We start from the raw sequence: 25,413 nt of genomic DNA on the forward strand, positions 1-25,413 counted from the left end.
GCACGTGGGGTGTAGTGCCGCTGGGAGCACACTGCACACTTTTAGTAGGCGATAACCCAATCGCATCGCCATTCCCTGCTGTAGGTGATACGAAATGAGCGTCATGTTTTGCTGTGGCTGCATCGTAGGCATTATATCCCGACGTCATTCACCTGACTGATTTTGTTTCTATTTAATGTCACTGTTTTAGAACACTATGCAATAGGAAAATGACTTGTGGCTCAAGCTGCTGAGGCCCCGCCACCGCAGTGTGGTGTCGTGGCGTCTCGCGCTGCAATGATTTGCGCAGCAACAATTCGTGTAATGCTTTGCGTTGTGTATATGTCAACCACAGTTATGTCTGTCAAATCTTTTAGGGACTTCAGGTTGTATGTTTCCCCGGTTAGCATGCTTTTCCTCATGTTTTTCTTTCAAAACCTATGAACGAGGTTCTACTGTATACTTGTTTCATCATGTTACACAACACCAACTTGAACAGCTGTCCTCACTTTTGTCGTACACCATTTTATACACAGCAGGTAATGCTAAGAAGGCTAGAGAGACTACTACTCTCCCGACCCACTCATAAATCAAAAGATAGTGTGTCACACATGAAAGATATAGGTATGCATCATGTGACTTGAGGTAACATTAGGTCTCATACTTATGTGTCGCAAAATATCATCCAAATATTATCTGGAAGACGTCGCAGATCTGGGCCTATTTAGCACTGGACGAGCAGAGCGACACATTCCTGCGACCAGTGGCCATAGTGCACCGCTCAAGCTCACGACCGAAAATGCAGCATGTCACGGTACTTGAAGTGCATAAACTTCCATCTACAAGTTGTAGTTGCAATATGTGAAGTAGTCAGGAAAGTGTGGCAAATCAAAAACAAATGGACTGCGAAATGTGTGACGAGAGACTTCTACAATTGTACTGCCTGCATAGTGTCTGTAGAATTGCCTGCTATGTATGACACAGAGTAACCACAGCAACAGAGGGCTGCAACAAATTTGTTGGGGCTTTGAATATCTTCATTTACTTTTTAATTAATGTATTTCTTTATACTTCCACCATGCCCTTCCCCACTTAGGCTAATAAACCATCCTGCCAATAAATGGACTATTCATTTACTCCCTTCCAAGAAGGAATTCTCATTTCATAGACAGAGGACATGTTATGGTAAACATAAAGGAAATAAAATGCAGCTGGTTTATCAATGTCCTCAATCCAGAAGGAGCTTTTCGTTGTGAAGGGTGGTTGCGGTGGTCAGCGAGTCGCGTTACACGCATGCAGAAGCAACTAAACAGAAGCCATGAAAAAGAAGAAAAAAAGAGCGCTAGCCTTGTCGTCGATGGTGATGGTTGCCACGGTGACGGGCGGTGATTCGACGCTCCTCGGGGCCAGCCCGGGGTGGGTGACCGTCACCTCCGCAGAGACCGGCTCCGCGTTGTCGGGACTCGGCCGCCGCAGCCGCCTCAGTGCCAGCGTCACCTCCTCCTCCTTCTCCGGCTGCAGCTTCGGCTTGTTGTCCGCAGCGGCGTCGGTGCCCAGGTATGCGTTGCTCACCGCCCGGTTCACCTCATTCTTTCGCGCCACCTGCCGCTCCTCGGGTGAGCTTGGGTGCAACCGGATCTCCCGCTCCTCTGACTTGCGCTCAGCTGCACAGGATAAATGTCCACCTATGAATTTGTCTTAATCGCAAAGTGCACAATGTGCAGAGGGCCGGAAGAACCAGAAATGAACTGAAGCATAACTGCGAGTCGGCCTAGTTGGAACAGATTCATCTTAAAACTTTTTGTGCGCAAACAAATAGGGATGCATTTCCTTACCAGCAGTTCTGGTAAGCGCTCGTCCTTGTGTTGCTCCTATTCTTCGTCCCTGTTTGTTTGCGCTCAAAAAGTTTTAAGCTGAATCTGTTCCAACTAGGCCGACTCGCAGTTATGTATTACTTTCGATGCGCTGAGTTTGATACCTCGAAGATGAATAAATCCAGAAAACTTTATTTAAAAGCTTACAGTAGTGTTTTCTATGTGCTGGAGTGGAGTTCCAGTTGTGGATGGTCCCGAAAACCAATTACTGATCAACTACATTGAAACCTCATTGATGGGTTTCTTCACTGTTGCGTTTTGCCGGCTGCTACATCATATTTTTGTGGTCCCGATCTAAAGCTCATTGATCTATACTTATTATGTTCCCATTCCGAAATGTTCCTACACCTTGAATTGTGTTTACGCAGTGGTCACACAAGTTTAGCGGTGCAAAAGCAAATTAGCTCTTGCACGTTGCTATGAAGATGGTAAATGTCATGGAAAGTGGCATGGCCTCATTCTTAACCCCCCAAATGCTGGCACAATATTCAAAAATACCTTCAGAAAATGACATTCCCTTTTATTGCACATCTGGATAACAACTTTTCTTTTGCAGATTCTTGATACACGTGATATAGGGGTAGTAAATTCACAACTTGTGTCTAAAAATACACAAATTTAGGCGTAGGTGGAAGGTTTCGTACATTTAACTTCATTCATTGCCACGCTGTATCAGAACTATCGTCGCAGTTGGCTACATCAGAGTATCTGGATGTGCCTATAGCAGAGAAAACACTGCTATCACTGTCAATGCTTTCATGCAGAAGCAAGTCATCTTCAGACCTTGATGACTCCATCAAACAAAAGCCGTGCTCTCACGACAAGCGCCGCAATACGCGACTGGCAGCTGCCATCTTTTAAATCTTTACTGGATGAGCGTTGACCACATAGACGAAAGGAGCCTGTAGGCCCCCTAGTGGCCAAAGAGGGAACTTGCCAGAACACCAAAATGGGTAGGATCGGTTTGGCCCTTTACTGGCACTTAGAGCATCCAAATACATGGACAAGCCACACATCTTCAGCACTAATGGTGAAAATAAATAAATTATTAAAAAAAGAAACTAATTGAGTAAGACTCGTCTATGGTTAACAACTTCTTATGCAACCTGACACCCATGCCAATTGTGTTAAAGCACTAGTCGGCATTAGCACGCAAGAGATCTGCATGCGTCTGTGTACTAATGGGTAGAGCACTGGGCATCCGTGGTTCAATCTCATAACTGGACAAAGATTTGTTTTTTAATTAAAGAGGCCGAAAATGATGCGAGACAGAAGCGCCCCTGGCTACCTAAAGCAAAGTTCCTGGTATTAGGCAATGAATTATTTGAATTAAAGAAACAAGGGACTGACCCTCTTCGTCGACTTTGGCGAGCAGGAGCTGCGACTCGATGGCGGTGCGCTCAGACGAGGTGTCCTTGACCACGACGCTGTTCTTGTCGGCCAGACTCATGCGCGTGACGGATGTGCGACGTTTGAGGGGTGGCGGCCGCTGCGCCTTACGCTCCAGGATCTCCTGGATTTCAGGACGCTCCTTCTGCATCTGTGAGCGGTAATGAAAAATGGCAGAGGCTCAATCTAGACAGAACTGCTTTTGTTTATTCGTAAGGTTGCCTTGGGGGGCATAAAATGATAGAAGTGTAACAATGATGCTACGCGAGCAAGCTTAGCACAAAGCAAGACTACGTTACAATGGTCGTTGTGACAGGAAATGCAATTCGTTATGAAATGGACGGCACTTCATTAAAGAGCTCATAATGCAATAATTGCACCGAAGTTGGAGTATTTCTCAGTGTTATGGGACCCTCTTGCTACAAGAGACATCTGCTTAGAAATGGTACTCAGGAAAGTGCTATGGTACAGTTTTAACAAATGCAACAGGCTATCCAACTAAATTCAAGCATGTGACATACCTACACCCGTGTTATGCAGAAAAAAAAATTGAGTGTGAAATTCTTAATGTATTCTATCTGGATCAGTCAGTTTATGTCAACCCTCGGCTCTAAAATCCTCCGACACAATGTACAATCCGGCCTACTACTCACGAGCACTCACTGAAGTCAATTTTTGCAGAAACCTCAGCTTACGAAAATATTTTCTCCCGTGTACAGAATCAAACTGGAACTCTCTTCCCGAGCATGCAATTGATGCAGCTAACTCTGGTGGAGTCGTTGAACTGCCTCAACCTTTTTGAACATCTTTTCATGTTTCATTTTTTTCAGTCACTGCTATAGAGTTCTGCCAAATGTTTGTGTTTTTATTATTTCTTTTAATGTGTGCTTATTGAGCATATTACATGTAGGTGGTGGTGGAAAGTTTATTTCTGTCCGGCAAGTTAATAGGTCAGGCTTCATCCTGCCTGGGCATCTGCCATGGGCCCTGGGGCTCTGGCGGCGTTGTTGGCCCGCTGGGCTGTCCACAGTTGATCTGGGGTTGAGTTGAGCAGCACACAAACGTGTGGGGAAGCTTTCGCTAGAGGCTGTCTCCCCGTTGCTACTCGTCAGCGCATTGCATTCCCAGAGCATATGCTCAAGAGTTGCTCTTGAAGCCACATAACTTCCAGTCGTTTGTCTTGTATATATCTGCATAAATTATGTGTGTCTGAATTGTTGTTACACTCCAGCCTGGGCCACTAAGGCTTGCAGTATTGTGAAAGAATACATAAAACAAACGAAATAAAAAAAGTGGGAGGCCCATGACTGAGCTGCAGTAACACACGTTTGGAACTAAAAAAGTGCAAGAGCTTGCACAATGCATACTGAAACAGAGCCCCATTTCTGCTAATACCTGCATTTCTGCTGATAGCTGTCAGCAGCTGCCTGATATGTCAGTTATCATAGCGTCACAAAGTCAGTTACTATGAAATGCCACCAAGTCAAATGGCTTTCACAACTGCATTTAAAGCTTCAGATTGAAAAAAAAAAGCGATGTCTACGCTGCACCAAGAAGCCTCAAGAAAATTTCCTGCTTCATATTTTGTACAAAGCGGTGTTGGCCACCCCTGCATTTCAAGTAGTCCGGTCTAAAACACGGTCTCTGCAGTTGGAACAACAAAAAGTGTTCAGTACAGATATACATTTAATATAGAACAATGACTGCATAAGGGTTAAATGTGCAATCTTTGTATACGAATCTAATATGCTGACAAGCAGCAAAGTAACGCACGCTGTCCTGCTTCTTGCGAAGCTCCTCTAGCACAGGCAGCACTTCAGGGTCGGCAAGGTCGAAGCATGTCTGGCCCACGTAGTTGGGCAGCGCCATATTGGCCAGGTTCTCGCAAAGCAGACGACAGGCTGCCTTCTGCCCCCAGTGTGCAGCAGCGTGCAGGGGCGTCCAGCCGTCCACATCCTGAGCGTTCAGGTCCACGCCCGCCTGGATCAGCACGCTGCGAGGAGGACGAGAAAAAGAAAGAAGACAAAATGAAAATGCACGCGCAGATGCTGCTATATTGGGTACCAGCCAGATGTAAGGCACAGGGAAGATGGACATAGCAGGGACCCTCTACACTCTTGTGTCCACCAACATTCATCTATCCTGCACGATGCTCCTGATGCTCAACTTTGCTGCTCTGACACTCAGGCAATGAATGGTGGGAGCTGGTGTTATAGTTAAGTAGCTATGACAAGAGATGCTGTTAGCGTTTCGACACTAGTGCCACCTGACAGCATGAATAGCTTAAGTACGAGAAGTTCCTACGTCCTCTTTGGCTTTGGGATGCGGATGTGGGTGCAGATTGGCCCGCCCACTTTTAGGTGTATTTTGCAGGGCTATCCCATGGAAGGCTTCCCAGTTGTGGTGATCAGTGCAAGGAAAACAGCACACGAGAAGGAAGGACACCAACCAAGTGATGCAAAAGTATCAGTTAATTGATAACCGATAGTATTGATAGCTTTCTGAACCTGTCAATGGTGCAAAAAAGAATACTGATAGAACTATGGATAGCTTTTGCTATGGTAGCAGTACTATCACACTGCTGTAGTAGAACTACTGTTTTAAACACAACTATATCGAACCTGCTTACATTGACTTATCCTTTATATAGAAGAATTTCCAACACCGTAAAGTTGCAATATAGAAATACAGCAAGAATTAGTTATATCTAACAAAAAAATTATACGGATCCCACGCACTGTAGAAATCGATGTAAGTGAAGGTTTCTGTGCTGTTTACTTTGATTGACAATAATTAGCAGAGATGTTGACAGTGAATGTTTAATTTCTTCATCGTTTAACCCTTTGAGGGTCAATTTTTTTCGCCATATGTGACCGCCCAGGGTCGATTTTTTTATTGCAGATCCCGATTCTTCTTAGGCACTTATTTCGAAAAAAATTTACCGTAATTTTTCTAGGGTGACCGTAAAGTGAGAAAAAAATCTTTTACGTTGGTATCTTCATTAATGAATAACAACAATAAAAAAGGAAATAAAGTTATCAGAATTGAAAATTTTATGCATTTTTATGCGCATAGTTCAAGGCTTTAAAAATCCGCACACGAGAAATGCAAGCCTCAAATGTTCCTGCTCTTACACTAATACGTACATCCATAGCACAATCGAACAGCAAAGGTGCGCGCGCGCACTCAAGAAAACTGTTTGGTTGTGTGCCCATTAAAAAAAGCAACACGTGTGACAAACTTCTGCTAATGTTCATTTTATCGCCAACCAGCTAGGGCAATTAATTTTCACCAGTATTAAAAAAAAAGAAAAGAAACGGAAACGCATGCACGGCGGCAACCTTCCCATGCGCACCCCTGTGAGCACCAAACGAGCGAGAAACAAGCAGTCGCCCTTTGAGCGATCAGGAATGAGATAGCCATCAGTTATCAGACAGCCATCAGATAGCCACCGTTTATTTTATATTGTGTACCATACAATAATTACACGCAAGCGAATGCGCAACATACAGAACAGCTTCAATCGCGCAACACCGTTATCACAGCTGCTATAAAAAAATATTTCTCCATGCAAAAGTGAAACTGATGTGTTGCAATCATATTTGTGGTCTACTCGGCAACATGAACCAACTAGCCCAGCAACATGTACTTCTGAAGAGTGCCAAGGCTATTACCTCGTTTTGTGGCTGTGTTGGTTCCACAATGCTTTTGTGGGGGGTCACAGATAATTACAGCTGTCAAGAGGCTAATGCGGTGACGCCCAGGAAGCTCCAGAGGGCATTGTGCACATTCAACGCAGTTGCAAAAGTCCAAACGAGTTTCTCGCATAGCCTTTTCTTTCTGCTGTGCTCCTGACATGTGCACACATGTTCTGCACCACCCCCCGATGTGGTGTGCCAGACAGCAGCAGCAGCAGTGGGAAAGTCGAAGGAAGAGGCGAAGAAAGCTTCATTTTAATAACAGTTACTACCAATATATCGAACATCAAACAGTACGAGACTACCATGGAAGTTGCCTTTCCTACCCAGTAGCTGGGCAAGCTGCCAAAACCCCCAACAGAAACGGTAGTTTAACCCGGCTGCACCTCTGCGGCTCTACCGTGCAACCCCTACAAATACCGTATTTACTCGCAAAATGATCACACTCGCGTAATGATCGCACCCCTGAATTTTGTCGTCAAAATTCGATTTTTTAAAATTTCCTGTGTAAGGATGGCACCCTGAACTTGCCGCAGCGACATGTCGTGTGCCAAGCCCAGCTAATAATGATCGCACTTACCACCTGTCGAATGCTAGGCGAACGATTCTTCAAGACAAACCAAGCGGTCTGCATGCACCAAAACATTCTTAAGCAGATGCCCCATTTCACTCCTTTCATAACTTTCCGCACTTCCATGAAAAAAAAAAAAAGCTGCAATCAAACTTGCCTTCATTATGTGTAGGTTTTACGATGGTTGTGGTCAACAACAACAACAACAAAAACAAAAAAAAGCCGCCTTTCGATTCTTCTCATCTGCACTCGTGGGCACGCAACATATCGCGAGTGGCAATGATAGTAGCCAGGTTTACATTGATACGTTGGAAGTGTACCCTACTCATACGCAGACACTTGTAACACAGCTAAGATCTTCGCCCCTCCTTAATGGAAACGGGCCGTATTAGGATAGTAGTGAAGACAAATGGCTGCAATTTCCACAGCATGCCCACCATGTGTTTTTATGTCACTGGCAACTAGCACACCTCTCTGTTTCTGTCCTCTCAAAATGGACATGGCTATGTTATTGCCGTAAACTTCCCGATATTAATGATATTATTCATTACTGATACGGAAGAAACTGTTTCAATGCACATAATGTACTCACTCGAAGAAAAAAATCGCATTCGGCTTGCTCCACCGGCCGCCATTTTTGTTTTGGTGTCCCGCACTACATAGAGCGGCAGCCACCTATTTATTCACCTGTTGTCATCCTGCAGCAAACGCGGGATGAAAACAAAAATTCTTTTTCTTTTCGCGGGAAATTTAACCCACGTAATGATTGCACCCTTGAATTTTCGTAAATTTTTTTTGACAGAAAGGTAAGGTCATTATGCGAGTAAATACGGTAATGACACTGGCCTGCCCTGCAATGCTCGTTCACACAAGCAATCAGTTTCTTGTCATTGCTGCACATTTGAGGCTTGTTTGAGCCACCATTTCGTTGTGTTGCTTTCCCACATGTTGCCTTCGTTTTTGTGTGATGCTAGTGAAGTGCTAGTTTAGTGTGAAGCGGCAGAATCTGCCATTCACCGTGAAGTTTGAAATTATAGAGTCGAACGTGGACAGAAACAAACTCTGACATTGCCACAGCATTTAGGCTGACATTTAGGCTGACATCACTTGTTGCACGATCCTAAGCTTATTCTGAAGCCTCTGTTTTAACCTCCAAGTTTCTGCCCCATATGTCAGTACCAGTAGAATGCACACTTTTCCTTTCAAGGATAGCAGTAGGTTGCTGGTCATGATCTCGCAGTGGCTGCCAGATGCATTCTGACCCATTTTTATCCTTGTGTAAATTTTCATCTTATGATCAGGGTTCCCTGTGTGTAATTGGCATAGATAAACAAACTCTTGCACTGATTCTAGGGGCTGGCTGCCGATCACGAATTCAGATTGTCATGCCAGACTACTGAGCAATACTTTAGTCTCACGCACACGTGTGTACTGGTGTGCGGGTGTGAGCACTGACCTCATGACCTTGAGGTAGCCCTTGGCAGCCGCCACATGAAGGGAGGTGGCGCCCGTCTTGGGGTGCACCTTGTCCGGCACCCGGTTGTTGTTCAGCATCTGCTTGGCGTCCTCCAGCATTAGCCGCTCCTCCTCGTTGCGAGCCGCTTCGCAGTCCACATCTGCGTGCACAGGCAGATCGGCTACCCATAATCCAGACAAATGGCCGCAAAGATCCGATGTGCTGCTGTGGTTACCGACAGTCGAGAGTAGTGCGAGTGTACAGAAGTAGAGAGGGATTTGATTTTATTCAACTCAATTAACCGACTGGTCAGATGATTTATGCGGGGGAATGTACAAAGTCGAGCATTCATTTGATTTTCGCTGCTCTTCAGGGCAACCACCATGTGCAAATGGTTCTTGCTTGAATATGAATGTAATTCAGTTCACCGACTGACTGAGTGGTTGATTGGTACAGGGATGGCACATAAGCATTCACTGTGCTTTTCCCTGCTTTTTGAAGCAGTGACCAGGTACAAACAATTTAGTTTAAATAAATGTAAATCAGTTGATTGATTGATTGATTGATTGATTGATTGATTGATTGATTGATTGATCGATCGATCGATCGATCGACCGACCGACCCACTGCAGTGCTCAGTGGCTATGGCATTCTGCTCTAAGCACAAGGTCGTGGGTTTGGCTCCCAGCCACGGTGGCTGCATTTCAGTTAGCACCGAAAAAAAAAATGCTTATGTACTTCAGCTGCACGCTATATGATCCCAGGCGGCAAAAATTATTTGAGCCCTCTTGGCTGTGACACCTCTTACAACTGACAGCGCAGTTTGGTAATGTTAAGTCCCATAATTTAGGTTGGTTGAATGACTGACCCACAGACAGAAAGTGCAGTTTGATTGAGTGGCTGAGCAATTGGACAATTCATTGACTGATGCAAGACAAAGTGCAGTTTCTTCGATTGAGCGATTTATTCGTTGGGTCATTCACTGGTGCACAGATAACGTGAACAGAATGTGCCAAGTTCAATGGAGAGAGATGCTCATCGTAAAAAGGAAAAGATGCGAATAATCAGTTGCCTCATTTGTTGCAGTACGGTGGAAAGCGTTCGTCCTGTGCCCTTCCTTTTTGTGTTGCTGCCGTTTCCTGCACTGATCCAAAGATACTCCTTTGTTGACACCCTCTCCCTTCAGCCTGTGCCACAGGGGCGTTCCTGTTCACGCTTTTCTTCCGGTTTCAACTCAGCCCTGCAGCATTCCTCGCTGTCAAACAAGCTACCGCTCCGCCCTTGGGGGTCACATCGCAGAACATGTCTCTCGCGAGGGATGCTTCAGCCACAAGGCCAGTGTTGTGGTTGCTAGATGCAGGACGAACACTGGAGAATGCCAGGGGGCGCACAACCACGGAAACAATGCACCCTTCCACTCTGTGCTTGCAACGTAATAAACAAGGGTGCAAGAGTGCTTTCAAAAGCCAACATATAAAAAGTGCCCCTGCAGTGGCCTTCTGGCAGCAACACCCTTTCGCTGCGGCTCGACAACACCCTTTCACTGCCCTGACAAAACAGTGACACCAAGCAGGGGACGTCAGACGAATGCTGAAAAATGGAGTACAAAAGTATGCAAAGACAGAAAAAAAAGAAGCGGTGCCACCCACATCGTGAGAACACGCGAGAAGGAGGGCGCGATGCACGCACGCTAACCAGAGATTTCGTTTGCGACTAGTTGTCAAGTTATTCTTGGCGAAGGATGGGGAATGCGTGGGTATCAGAGAGGGGGCGGGGGGGGGGGGTGCGGGGGAGTGAAGCCAAGAAAAGGTGCCAGAAACCAGGGACATTCTTGAGTGGCTTGAAATGAGCAGGTGGAGTACACGTGGTAATCGGAAAAAAATTTGCGTTAAATTCCAATTTGACTCTTAATGAGAAGAAGGGGGTACACAATACAGAATCTAAACAAAGAAGAAAAGAATTGGAAAGGTCTCACATTCCACAGCAGCCCAGTGGGTTACTATAGATGCCATAAAGGAAGGCCCTGGATTATTTCCGATTCCGTGGGTTTCTTCATTCTTCTGTGTCATAGATGAGCTATGTTTGTCCGTGTGTTACTAGTAAAAAGGCCATGACTGAGCTCAGCTCTTCGACGGCACTTTTCATTTTCATGCAGTTTTAATTTTCTAGTCAATGATGCTTCTTATTTTCTTTCTTGAGCTTCACTTTTACAATAAATATTTGGGATTCTAAAATAAATAAATGCTCAAACTATCGTCGACATTGCTTTTTTAAGTTATTTCAGACTAAAAAAAATATGGCCACTTTTGGTCAGGATTCCGGACATGGCAGAAAAAGGGTCATGTATTTAAATTAAGCCCATGAGTGGAAGTGCGGAATATATTGCTGCCTTCGTAACGCAGATTCTGTTCAAGAGACCAACGAAATTCCACTTTGGTTGAATTTGCTTAATGATAAGCAATCCTGGCAAAGCAGTGGGGCTGGTAATTGTCTGATGATCTTATCAATAGCCTCTAAATATTTTCCTCTCGGCAGAAGACACATGCCACCAGTGCTACCTTATCTTGGAAGTCATGCAAAGGAACTGGGTGGGTTCTCAACATTCTAAGTTCTGCGAGTGGTAATGGCAGCATTTCTTTTTATTTCGATATCAAAAACATATGTCTTTTACTGTATTTTGTGACACATCCGCACATACTATTTCAAACGTAAAATTCTGCACTGAGGCTGCTATGCTACGATATCTATTCTATCTATAACTACGCTTACTACGCGCTCCAAAATTTTGTTGCAGTTGACCATTGCAGTTAGTAAACAATTCACGTCAATTAGCTTAGCTTTGTCTTTTTCAGAGTTGGTTATTTTCTATCTGCCACTCTGACTTCTATATTCCTTTTTCTGCAAATCTATGTTTGCATCTAAATTTTCGTCCATTCATGTAACGCTGTATAATTCGAAATATTGTATTGCTCATTGTATACCATATTTGCACACCCCCTCTCTAATCAGAATTTAAATTATATTGTGTGGTTTGACATGCCAATACCATGATCCGTTTCTGAGGCACACTGTAGTAGGGAACTTCACATTAACTTCAACCAACTGAGGTTTCTTAATGTACACTCGCATTTAAGTACACAAGAGCTTCTGCAGCTGCAGCTTCTGCATGCAGCTGCTACAGCTGTGATCGATTTCGTAATCTTACACTCCCATCTCTAATGTCCATATGCATATACCTCTAGGGCATAATAAATAAACAAATAAATTAGCAAACAAGCAAACTATTGAGTACACTTGCCTTCTGCCCCTACCCAGTGCAGGGTTACAATGGTTGGGAGTCAAACCCATGACCTTGTGTATGGAAGTAGAATGCCTTAGCAACTGAGCAACTGTTGGCGTGTTAGATGGACACAAAGTTCAGCGCTGCAGGATTTGCAGAGGCTATATATACAGAAATCTTGAATCTCGGCATCTACTCACTGAGCCTGTCAATCTCGGCTTGCAGCAACTCTTCCATCTCCTCGGACTCGGCGATGTCAATGGGCAGGTCACCATCGTTGTTTACTCGGGAGACGTCTGCTCCATGCTCAATCAGGTACCTGTAAAGGATAAAAGAAAAAAAAAATTTATGCAGATCCCATGAATGCAAATCCAAGAATCAATGTTATGCATAACATCCTGCAGGTAGCTGGCTACACAGCATTGCTGTAGCTTTGCAAGGCTTTAGCAGATGGACTAATAAATTTGTGTAAGGTAAGCAATTGTGTATGCAACACAAGCGTGTATGTGTGTGACGACAGCAGGTAGATAATGACAACAGCATGACAGTGATGCCTGGATACCAGCACACCGTCGAACACCACTTTTCCTTTCAGTGAAGGGGCACGAAACAATACGAGACAGTAACCTACCACGAACTGTTTCATACAACGCAAGGAATGCTTTGAATTAAAAGAGCAATAATGCCCTGTTATGCTGACTTTTGCAGGTAATAAGCCTCCACTTCTAAGAGTAACGGTGAGAGCAGTGCGGCAAGTCGCATGACCAACTAGGTTGCCAATGGGCACTTTGGTCAAAAAAGCAACTCCTTAAGGTCAGTTGCTCGCAGCTTAATTTTTCAGCTCTGTGGCTGGAGTCGCAAAGCAGCCAAGCAAATGAGCAGCACACAAGCAAGACATGAAAGTGCGCTGATGGTTAATTGATGTAGCGATAGTGCAAACGAGTGGATGCAAACGGCAAGCGCTTGTCGGTGTGAACATTGGTTGTTGCGTATGGCTCCTTGCTCACCAGCCGTGGTCAGATGAACTACCTCTGTCAATTGCCTATATGAGTGCCACCAAAGTCCTAATTGAATCCATATACATATTGTCCATATCCAGTCCATATCATTAACAATGCTAAACTGACTGCTGGCCCTTGTGATACAGTTAACCATTAAACCCTTCTCCTTGCTGCTATTAATAGCAAATGGTTACAGTTTGCAGTCATCATAGGATTTTGAATGCAAAGATGTTGGTTAGACAACCCTAATTTGCATGTTGCTATTCTGTCCATTCATGCTGTCTGCAAACTGGCAAAGCAGACTTCCATTTGATACATTAATTATACAATAAATTAAGCCTTTTAACAACTAAGTATACTTTTCGAGGACACTAACCATTTCATTCAGACCTTCTAAAAGAAATTTTATTGCGAAGCAATACTACTTTAGGTCGCACTTCAGCCCGTTCCGTGGCGAGGCGGTAGTAGGCACCATTGACCTTTAGCGTGACCTCGCTGCGTGACGTCACACCACGTGACCTAGAGTGACGTCACACCAGCTGTGTAAAAACGGGGCCCCATCTCACGCCGTCGCGAGGCGAGGCGGTAGCCACCAACGGCGGCCTAACTCCCGCTCCTCTCACCAGGGGCGCTAGGATAATGATACATCTCACTCCTTTGAACAGGGATAATTGTCTGAACAGGGATAGTGTACACTCCTCTGTGTACACTATTGCTTCGCAATCACCAGGATTAACCAAGCTAAGCCACGGCCGTTTCTTTTGTTTCCTTGCTATAACAGGTAAATAGGCATCTTGGCTCAGACTACAATACAAAGTGGCTTTGTTGCTTGCAAGTTCATAAGCATGCAAAAATCAAACAACACACTTTACCTGGCCACGCTGACGAAGCCACAGGAGGCTGTAGCATGGAGCGGCGTCCAGCCCTCATTGTCACCGAGGTTGAGGTCGCACCCGTGCTCCACAAGGAACTCCACCATCGCCATGTTGTCATCGATGCATGCCTGCAACAGGGTCAACAATGAAACACATGATGGGGTTAGAAAAATGCCAATGCTTGGTGAAGCAGCAACAAGTGCTAAAAATAGAAACACAACAATCACATCCAGTGCACGAATCATCATTGTATTATAGTTTGTGGGCAAGCGCCATCTACATGTCGAGGATGACTTACTTTTTCAGCAAAGGCACAGCAAACCAGTCAAGGAAGAATGCTTTAAGTTAGAGCAGCACACGAAATACTGCCAGAAAGAGACCAGACAAGCACAGGGCCTGTCTCTTCCTATCTGTCCGTGTATTGTGCACTGTTCAATATAGAAACAGTCTACTTAGAATAAAAAGAAAAATGGAGCAACTGCTAAATTGTCTTACCGGGAGCTGCCTCTCTACGGCCTCAAACAATGGTAACTCTTACACTAAGCAGCATATTAATAGTACTGACTGAATCAAATGGCCGTTGCAAATACATAATGAAAACAGTGCATTCATCACACTCCTTGTTGAAAGGGAATAATGTCAATATGGGCAAGTGTCGTTTTGTGTTGGAGATGCTAAAAGAAAAAATAAATTAGTCAAGCTGTGTAAGTAAATTACCCTTCCACAATACCAAGAAAGCCACTCTTACTGCAAGAAGACGCTTGGTACGCCAGAAAAGACGCAAATACGAAAGACTGGTGGCAATGCCACCGTCAAAATCCTAGCAACAGCTAGCTGTGGCGAATTTGGTGCCTGTTTGCTCGAGCCTATTAAACGTTTATCAGTAAAAATGCACCTTAACATTGTATTCTGAAAGAGCCAAACACTCGAATATAGAAAGTTTCAAGAACTTTTAACGAACCACAACAACAAGAATGCGAGAAAATACTTTGCAATATGTGATACACCGACACAATGACCCGGGAGTTTTGGCATGAAATTTAGAAATAAGACGGACCGTCATTCTCCCTTCTCGTAATCAACCTATTACTGTGAAATCAATGGAAATAGAATTCTTCAAGAACACCTTATCAATCTAAACTGATTCAGTGTTTGTTTAGTGCCCCTTTAATGTGCTTTGCAGGCAGCCAGATAAGAACACATAGTGCAGATTAATAAAGGGAAAATCAGACATGTCTGATTTTCCCTTTATTACTTCTCTCCACCTTGCAGGTTTCCGCAGAACTACTACGTCATAGTGCAGATTGTGTTAGCCTTTTTAATTCCTGTTCAGTCTACTTGCATTAAAACTTGTAGAGAGCCACAAATATTACTTCGAGTTTTCAAAAGTTTGATATTCGAGGCCAAACAAAGCATTACAATATAATGACCATTACAAGTAAAGGTATACTAGTGCGGTCGTCTTCAAAAAGATAGCTCACTGTAGGGTGTCAATTATGTCAATAGAAATTTTACTTTTCAGATATTCCTTTTATTGTCGACATAGATGAAAGCATGTAGTACCAGCTAAACATGGTAAAATTTTAAATTTTGCAACACGTTTTGTTGACAGATGCCTTGACTGTTCATTGAAGTTACAGATGCTGTAAATGCTTCAAGCTTAAATGTGTGCAAGGTAGAAGAACCGAACAAAGAGTTTCAAAAACAGTGCAAACTGAATATACCTAAGCATTTCATTAACATGCCTCCTATCAAACCCTGCTATTAAAATAACAAAAGAACATGTTGCACAACTGTGTATGTAACAATACCACCGGCAGCTGTGTTGATGTCTATTTTCTCGTAATCCTTTTTTTTATTGTGATAGCAATTATAGGAACCCTCCAGGCACACCTTTGCTGTCGTTGTTGCCATGATGTTTCATATAAAGCCCAACGGTGATAACACAGTTGCCGCCACGTCGCATGCTGCATGTGCGAGTGAAAACACGTGAGGGAAGTCGACGATCGCGGCTCAATCTGGTGCGCGCAGAGGAGAAAAGCGGAGAGCAGTGAAAGCGCCGTCTGGGAAGGAGGGAGGGGGGGCGTTGTGCTCCGACAGAAACTGCTTGTTTCGCAACTGGGCAGAGGAGGAGCCGACTGTTGCAGCTGAATCTCGTGCGGTAGGGAGGAAAGTGGGGAGGCAGCGGAGGAGGGAGGTTTCAAGGCGGCTTCAAACATGGGCTTCAAGTTAAGGTGCATTTCTGAAGCCATTTTGCTTGTCATATACTGCACCATGCTTGACAACGTTCCTTGCACGTATGAAGAAAATGCTGAAATCTAGAGACAGTGGGGAGCAAATTTTTTTTGTTTAGGTCACCAATTCTGGTGCAAAAATAGTTGAAAATCCCAAAATTTAAGAATTAATTAAAGCATCAGGCTTACAACTCTTAACTCGAGAATAAATAAAGCTACATAAAGTTTGCAAGCAGCATCTATTGAGACATCTAAAGCGGACAATATTGCTGCTGTAGCTCGGTGGCTATGGTGCTTTGCAGCTGGGGACAAGGTCGTGAGTTCGACTAGAGGCGGCATTTCGATGGGTGGGAAATGCAGAGACACTCGTGCACATGGATTTGTGCACACATTAAGTAAACCGAGGTGGTCCAAACTACTTGGGAGCCCTCAACTGCTGCTTCCCTTATAACTCACTGCGTAGCAAAAAAAGACATCAAAACTTGCAATTTTAATTTCGAAATTGAGGCATTACACACTGCTCGAAATACATTGCCGACTGTTGAGTAGGAATTTCGGTAAAACGTCAACATAGTAAAAATTCCATGTACAGTGTAAACTCTGTGTCTAATTTTACACGCTAGATGCTTCAACAGATGTAGTTCACAAAAATACGACATCTGTTTTTAGTGCATAGTTACGGATTTGTAAACATTGCTCTTCAACTTTTTTTTCTTCTATATAGCCTATTTTCCACACTGTTGTATATATATAAGGCTCTAAATAATAATCTGCTTCCTACAGTGGTTAGCACTCTGCTTCCTCTGTTGAATGCAACAAAGTTCATATTGGTTTAGCATTTGTCTACCAAGAGCACTTCTGCATTTTACATGTATTTGAAAGAAGCAACTGGAGTTGGCCCTAAGGTAAAACCTCCTCTTACGATGTACGCAACATACTTTCGGCATTGCCATTTTCGACGGTGCTTGTAATGCTTGGCACATGTGTGCGCATTTGTGGACTTGGTGCCCGAAGGAGATGCACAACAAGAGCTAGATTGAGTCGAATCAGTTTTGTGGCAACTGGGTCAATCGTGGCCTTTCATAGTCGCACCCGTCAACATGCAACGCAGCTAGAATATGAAACGTCAGTGCACCTTCACCGCCCCTGTATCACAAGTGTCTTATGGGCTATATTTTGCCATGTTTCACGCTTCTCAAAACCCAAAAAGTCCAATTAATTCGTATGAACTCAAATCTTCCTACAACTTGACTTTGTTGCACTGCCTCAAAATGCATTGACAATGCACTTGGCTAACCAGTACCTCGAGATTTGTATTTACGAGCTCAAGTTAAATGTACTCTAGGGTACAACTGCTGCATGACTGTCTGAACTAAAGCAATCATAACACATTCAGTGGGTTAATCGAACCCTCAAAACTTGTTTTTTGACTTATAGGACCTTAACTGCACTAAATGACTACTGCAAAACCATTTGAGTAGTATTCATGATTTTATGACACTACTTTGGAGGCGACGAAGGCTTGCTGCACGAACATCCCTCTCCTCCGTTCTGCACTGGGAACAGTCAAGAGCACTTGTCCTGTAAGGGGCAGTCTGCACGTGGCCCCTAGAACAGTAGCACAGAGCTCCACCTCCCGACGCAACCATGATGCCTCACAGAATGTGCAATCAAAAAATAGCAACCAGCCTGACGTCCGAATCAACCTCCCCAACAACCCTTCAACAACGCATTCGCTTAAACAAACAATCACTCCGAGCCACGACAACAACTTCCTGATCCCTACTCGTTCTTCCACGAGGCAGCAAACCAATCAACGAAAGAGAGGCAGAAAGAAGGAAACAACTGCACCACGCAGGGGCAGCCGTTACACACAAAGAACACAATCCCTTCCTTCACTAGCCAGCTTCCAACTCCACCCGTTCCTTCCTGAATCGTCAAAGAGCAGCCCGCCGCAACCAGCGAAGAGGAGGCCGCTGCACGCGACAGTGGGTGGCAGCGGGGAGCATTTCATCATCCTCGGAATAGCAGGCCTGTCGGGCAACGCGAGAAGGTGGCCTGTGTTTGCACGAGCTACCGCCCGGGAAAGAAGAGGGAAGCATGTGCGTGCGTGGAGAAGCCTGGCAAAAGCCAGCGCAATACGGCGCCCGAGGGCCGTGCCGCCGAGAGGGAAGGAAGGAATTCTAATTTTAGCCGATCAGGCTCCCCCCAGGGGGTGAAGAGAGGGGTGGGTGTGAGCCCGGGACGAAGAAGCAGGGAGGCTCTGAGCCCACCGGCGGCAGTGGAGAGAGCAGTGGCGAGGCAATGTTTGGCCGCTGGGCCGAGATACCGACGCTGCCACTACTGTTGCCGCCGCTGCCTCTGCTGCTGCTGTTGCCAGCGACCCAAGCCACCGTGATCTTCACGGGATGCTGCCCTTCCATGACGAATTCTCGTTCACCATTGAAAGTTCCTCATCAAATTTTAACGAGCTGGAGGGTACGTTATGTGTGGCCTTTTCAATGACATGCAGAGGAGGGTGTGCCCATTATATTTGTAAAGCAGACCGCCACACACACACACATGCGTGCACAAAGATAACATTTTCTTCGGCAATGAGAAGAGAAGGTGAAAGAAAATTGTTGTCCATTTGATAGTAGCACGAAAATGCAAAGAAAACCCCTACGCGTTTCTCACAAAGAAAGCTGAGTAGCTTTGCACTACACTGTTGAGTAGATGACAATTTCCTTTTCATGACCCTTCTCGTGCCTTGCAAATTGCCATAGAATGGTCACAATATATTTATTAGAAGTAAAGCAATGCTCACACAGTCATTGTTGGAGATCGGATGCTATGCACCTGCACTGGTGCAAGGAAGTCGACAATGTTGAAAAGTTTGCTTGCTTACAATCCCTTCAAAATGACACATGGTGATAATCCTTAACTGCTGTCCGAGTGTCTCACAAAGTGAGGAGCGATTTTCAATTCCCAATTCAATATGCAGACGGAATCTGCCAGCCAATAATGCAGATGGCTAACAAATCAAAGCAGCAGTTTGCCATCCTTTTTGACGTGCACCGTGCAGACGGGTCTCATCTCGCTCATAACTCTCAACCTGTGCAGTGTGCAGTTTGCTGCATGTTGCACGGCTTCTTTTGAGCTTTTTTTTTTTTTTACAGACGATGCCATGCTGCCCTTTCACTCACACTCAACACTACAATTGCAATAACAGCAATGATAACTTCACTACTACTATTGCTACTAGGAGCCCAGTCAGGCATACCTTTAGCTCTAGCACCATGACAATCATGCTTTCATCATGTGTTGTTAGATACGCAAAGAAACTTCCTCACTACAGCTACTATTGCTACTGCCACAGCTACTGCTATTGATAATGATAGAGATAAAGATAGTCTGGGCTTAGGCGATTCAGTGCACCCTCAGCAAGGCTACCAGGTAACTATAGCTTCTTATGTACTGGAACAAGGGGCGCAAAATATTGATATCCACTAGCAAACCCAGAAATGAAGCAGAGGACAAGATGCGAACACTGTCAATGTTTAAGGAGTTCCCTGGTCTCTACCCAGTACAAAGCAACTGCAACTCTCATTAAGGCCTTTAACCGGGCAAGAATACAGCAGACGTGTGAAAGTCTGTGTGCAGCCAATGAAAGTGTGCGAGAGCCATGAAGAAACCGCAGTCACAAGTGAACAATGGCCAGTCAGCCATAGCACATAGGCCAGAGAGAGTGAGGGTAATAATGACTGCTCTTACAAGGACAATTTGAACTAATGCAGTACATTTTTACAGAGATACCAGAATGTTCCAATTTCTCTTTTCTACTTGTGGACAAGGTGCAGTCAGCCACAATAGCTTACAGGACACACGTCCCACAACAACTGAACATCTGCTCTGTTAAAGATGACACTTAATTTAATGTATCGCTCTGTAAATCGTGAGGACTACTCGTGACAGAAACTCTGAATTTAAGAAAATGTGCCCAGGTTTAGCAGGAATTTCATTCTTTTTGCTAATTCCATGTCCTACAAACTTTTGTGGCCGACTGCTAAATCGGCAATATTGGCTTCCTCAAGCATAAGCAGAGGCAAGGCAGATGTAGCAAGGTGTAAACAACAACATCGAAAATTTTGGCTTCGGGCAAGATACTATCTACTTGCCAATATAAAACAAGCGTGACTCTCGCCTCTGTCATTAATTGAGGGGAATGCAATGGAGGCCAAAAGCAGTCTACAAAGTGGCACGGCACCAGCCAAGAAGACAGGAGCCACCAGGTGAACAATGATCTGTCAGCCGTCCCACACAAGCCAGATGGGGTGCAACAGAGGGATGGGTGAGGGGAAGAGAGAGCAGCAGACGACGCGGGAAGTGTGGCAGACGACGGAAACAACGCCCCCTGTTGTCACTGGCTTATCAGACGCAGACGGCTGCTTTGGACTAGAGTTGGAACCCTCCCTACTCTCCTGCACACTTGCCCCTTGCTACTTCTGGAAACTACGCGCTTGGCATAGCGTCTCTTGTCGGCACGGAGGCCTTTGTAGTACAACACCTGCGCAAGAGGCCCCTGTTGTTCAGCCACCGCGTGCGATGCACCCGCTTAGACCTGCGACAAAACTGCTGTGTCCTGCACATAAAGTGACAGTTTGCAAGTGGATGTACTGACAGCCCTGTGATGTCTTCAACTGGCACCTATGGTACCATCTACTTTATTTACGATACTGGTGGAAATAAGGTCGTTACAGAGTGGATTTTAAGGCATCACAAATACAAAATTGGGCGTTACAACAATAACAAGTTGTCAAACATACAAACTATGTGTTACAGCAGTAAATTACATCGATTAAGCGTCAGTCATAGAAAATGGGTAAAAGTTATCATTTGAACAGCAGTTAAAAAAGAACAGCAGTTCACGATAGGTAGCGAGGCACTGAAAGTGGTAAGGGAATACATCTACTTAGGGCAGGTAGTGACCGCAGCTCCGGATCATAAGAATGAAATAATCAGAAGGATAAGAATGGGCTGGGGTGCGTTTGGAAGGCATTCTCAGATCATGAACAGCAGGTTGCCATTATCCCTCAAAAGAAAAGTGTATAACAGCTGTGTTTTATCATTTACTCACCTACGGGGCAGAAACCTGGAGGCTTACGGAAAGGGTTCTACTTAAATTGAGGACGACGCAACAAGCTATGGAAAGAAGAATGATGGGTGTAAGGTTAAGGGATAAGAAAAGAGCAGATTGGGTGAGGGAACAAGCGCGAGTTAATCACATCATAGTTGAAATCAAGAAAAAGAAATGGGCATGGGCAGGACATTTAATGAGGAGGGAAGATAACCGATGGTCATTAAGGGTTACGGACTGGATTCCAAGAGAAGGGAAGCGTAGCAGGGGGTGGCAGAAAGTTAACTGGGTGGATGAGATTAAGAAGTTTGCAGGGACAACATTGCCACAAATGGCACATGACCGGGGTAGTTGGAGAAGTATGGGAGAGGCCTTTGCCCTGCAGTGGGCGTAGCCAGGCTGATGATGATAAAAAATTCAAACTAGGTGCTACAACAGTAAATTACATCATCGAAGTGTCAGTCATAGAAAACAGGCAGACTAAGAATTTGTACAGTAGTATAACACTCTGGCAATTAATTTCGAAATGACATCAATAACTTGAAAGCAATAAAAAGCTAATAATTTAACAGTAATAATTTATTAACTAATAATAACTAATAATTTTAACAGTAATATCACACGTTCGCAATCACTTTTCCTATTCACAAAAAACACTCAAAATCTTAAAACAGACGACGCACGTTATATGTACTAGCTGATACATCTTTTTTTAAATGTATATGTACAAGAATGGAAGCAATCAAATGTTCAGGTTTGTATTGCATTTTTCGTCATTACGCATTTTTAGACGGTTTCAGCTGAGTGCACTGCATAACTGATGATAGCAAGGCATTCCAGTCTCTTACAGTTCGAGGCAATAATGAATATGCACATGCATCAATATGTCGCTGTGGCACAACAAACATTGAGTCATGCTTTTTCCTGAGAATTCGTTTTTTTGGGGGGAAGCTGCAATGTCGATGTTAAAATGGTGTTCAGAAATTAAAAATAAGAATTTTAGTCTTGCCACTAGGCACCGCTGGGATAGAGGTGGTAGTTGAAGCAGGTTTAACATCTCTGTTACCAAGTTGGCAGAGGAATATTTGGACAAAAACAGTGCAGCCCTTCTTTGTACCCTTTTGAGTTCGTTTATCAGATCCCCTTGGAAGGGATCCCATATAATGCTTGTGTGCTATAATTTTGGCCTCATAGGTAAGAAATGCGGTTAGTTTGACAGACTGAGGCATAAGCTTCAACTTCCTGCGTAGGAACCAAACATCTTTTTCAGTAGTGCTCTTGATATTTGTGATGTGCGTTTTCCAGCTTAGGTTCTTGGTGATAGTTATCCATGCGTATTTGAGTGTATCAAATGTAGTGAGTATTCGGGAGTTCACAAAGTATTTATGATCTAAGGCATTCTTTACCTTGTTGGATACCCTGAAAACACCTGTCTTTTGTTCATTTATCTTCATTTTCCAGTTTTCACACCACATTTCAATGGTAGCAAGAGCGCCACTCAGCGATTTGTGGTTACTGACAGCCTTAATTTCCCAGTAAAATATCACGTGCCTACAAATGTACGGTGATGTCTTTACTAATAACGGAACTGATATCTTTAATGGATGCCAAAAATAAAACAGGGCCTAAAACAGACCCCTGCAGTACGCCCAAGTTCACAGTTAGGATGGTTGATTTTTATGCCATTCACTTCCACAACGATATGTTATACCGCATGTACAAAGTTACAAGGCTGACTTTGACGGGGGTGGTGGCACGCTTGAAAGTAGAAAAAAAATGAAGTGCGCTCTGCCTCACACACAGGGCAAAGAAGATTACCGTTACCTTTGGCCACAGCATCCTAAGCAACCGCAGCTATTACAGGAAAACATACAATCAAGTACATTGCGTAATCAGTTTACGGCCACAGAAGTGGCAAAAGGCAATCCTGCGAATTCAGATTTTAGATGTACCACCACTAAAAAGACATTAAAAGCTTTATTAAGGCCCAGCACACACAACATCATACCAGCAAGGCTAAATTGACAACAAAAGCAACACAGAAAACGTTGACTTCTAAGTCATTTGGAATGATAGCACATTGAAATGATAGAACTACAAGTCGTCACCGAGGCGGGTGTTTTTCAGAAACAGAAACTGCAGTAGCGCACAAATGCTTTTCTGCGCCATCGACAGATGTGGAAAGGGTCCAAGAATTTTTCTTTCAGAAAGTTTTCTAGAGTGCCGTCAACTTAATGCAGTCTGTAAAAAAATGCGGCGGATGTCGTATTGAGGGCAAGTGCACAACAGGTGTTTGATAGTTTCTTCCGACTCACAATTGGCAGCCGTTAGTGTATCGGCCATTCCAAGAAGAATAAGTGTTCATAAAATGCCACACCCAACCATGGGCAGTCCTGCTGCGAATGTGCAGTGCTCCCTCTCCCTCTTCATTTCCCCTTTCCCCCACCCCCAGTGTAGAGCAGTAAACCGGACTCTCATCTGGTTGGCCTCCCTACCCTTTCCACCACTTGTTTTTCCTCTGGATTAATATGATATATGTGGCTCACAGGGAAAAAAAAAGGGAAGTGAGGCAAAGGAGCAAAGAAATGAAAAAAAAAGAAAACGCACATAAAATCTGCAAGACCAAACAACAAAGAATACATGAAATAAGGACGACAAGAACCAAGTGAGCCATGAAGCACTTCGCTCAACAAGGCCTGACACCAGAGTCTTTGTAGTAGCAGCTGTTATTTGTCTGTTCGCTCGCCACACTCAATGGAAATCAACAATGAATGCGGGGACTCCAACAGGCTGTGTCTGCTGCCTTACGAGTAAGCGAGCGAGACAATGGGTACATGAGCATCTGTGTTCGAGGAGTGACTCAGGGTTTTGGCAGCACTGCTGCAATTATGCTGGAGGCACTCAGATTGCCACACAGAAAGGAAGGAGGCATGCCAAGCTGGCAGGCTGGCAACCGGCGCCGAGGCTAGAAAGATCGAAAGGGCGCTCCTGATGACAGGTTTTGCCCAGTGGCACACCGACAGACTCATGTGCACACGCTTAAACGATGAAGCCCAGTTTCACTATTAAGGTTGCCCGTTAAGTGTGATCAACAGTGGTTGAACAACAGTATTTGAACAACAGTAGTTTCAACCCAGAACCGACATTCCAACAAGGGGACTTGCCTCCAGAGAAAAATTTGTTTGTCGACGCACTGGCTTTAGCATTAGAGATCCCTTGTTCTTCAAGACTGCAAACCCGCCTAAAGACCCAACCATGCAACCAGACTGTGTAATGCTAAAATAGATTTCAATTTTGTGCTTTTCTTTTTTTGGAAAAAGGGTGGGGAGGTGGAAGGGTTAAAGGGATACTTAACAAAAACATGAAAAATTGGGGGAAGCATCGAAATTCTAATAAACGCGAGTGTTCGGATATGCAGTGTTTATTTCACACATTTTTAAGTGGATGGCTGTATTTTTGGAGGATTGGGAACTCTGGTGCGGTAATCGTTCAGCCACCATGGGAATGACGACAAGTATACATGGATTTGTCTGATCTTCGTGCTTGTGAATTCAGACTTGTGGCTTAAGTTCAGTAGGCTTTTTACGACTTCACTGTTGTCAATTTCAGAGCAATCAATACTTTTAGAAGTGCAGAGTATACTGTGAACATGCACAATCACAAATAATTGCGACAATTCAGCTTGTCGAGGTGGACAAATCACAAAGCACCAAACATCTCAAGGCAGTGGCTTGCACGAAATAAATTCACAAGGGCATTTTATGTCGTTTGTCAGTACATGCATCCATGGCGTAATGGTTTCAATATCGGGCTTCTGTACTAGATGTCTTGTGTTCGAATCCTGCCATCGGAAAGTTTTAAGAATGCTTACTTGATTATTTATTACACAGTATTGTGTTGAAGATGAGTTTACAACTACACGAAGCTGTTTGAAGCCAGA

At 44.3% G+C, this 25,413-nt stretch overlaps 1 protein-coding gene across 4 annotated transcripts in view; it reads right to left on the bottom strand.

Annotated features, from left to right (window-relative positions):
* The window catches only part of Mbs (Myosin binding subunit), a 101,846-nt gene that overhangs the window by 59,461 nt on the left and 16,972 nt on the right, over positions 1 to 25,413 (bottom strand). For all 4 annotated transcript variants that reach the window (XM_075673590.1, XM_075673588.1, XM_075673589.1 and 1 more), the window contains exons 2-7: positions 14,121 to 14,251; positions 12,448 to 12,566; positions 8,968 to 9,127; positions 5,016 to 5,235; positions 3,204 to 3,393; positions 1,327 to 1,643 (exon numbers count right to left, since the gene is read on the bottom strand). In XM_075673590.1, coding sequence (XP_075529705.1) covers positions 1,327 to 1,643; positions 3,204 to 3,393; positions 5,016 to 5,235; positions 8,968 to 9,127; positions 12,448 to 12,566; positions 14,121 to 14,251 — 1,137 coding nt within the window. The remainder of the gene's footprint in view (positions 1 to 1,326; positions 1,644 to 3,203; positions 3,394 to 5,015; positions 5,236 to 8,967; positions 9,128 to 12,447; positions 12,567 to 14,120; positions 14,252 to 25,413) is intronic.

This window comes from Dermacentor variabilis, chromosome 11, assembly GCF_050947875.1.
Source record: "Dermacentor variabilis isolate Ectoservices chromosome 11, ASM5094787v1, whole genome shotgun sequence".
NCBI lineage: Eukaryota > Metazoa > Arthropoda > Arachnida > Ixodida > Ixodidae > Dermacentor > Dermacentor variabilis.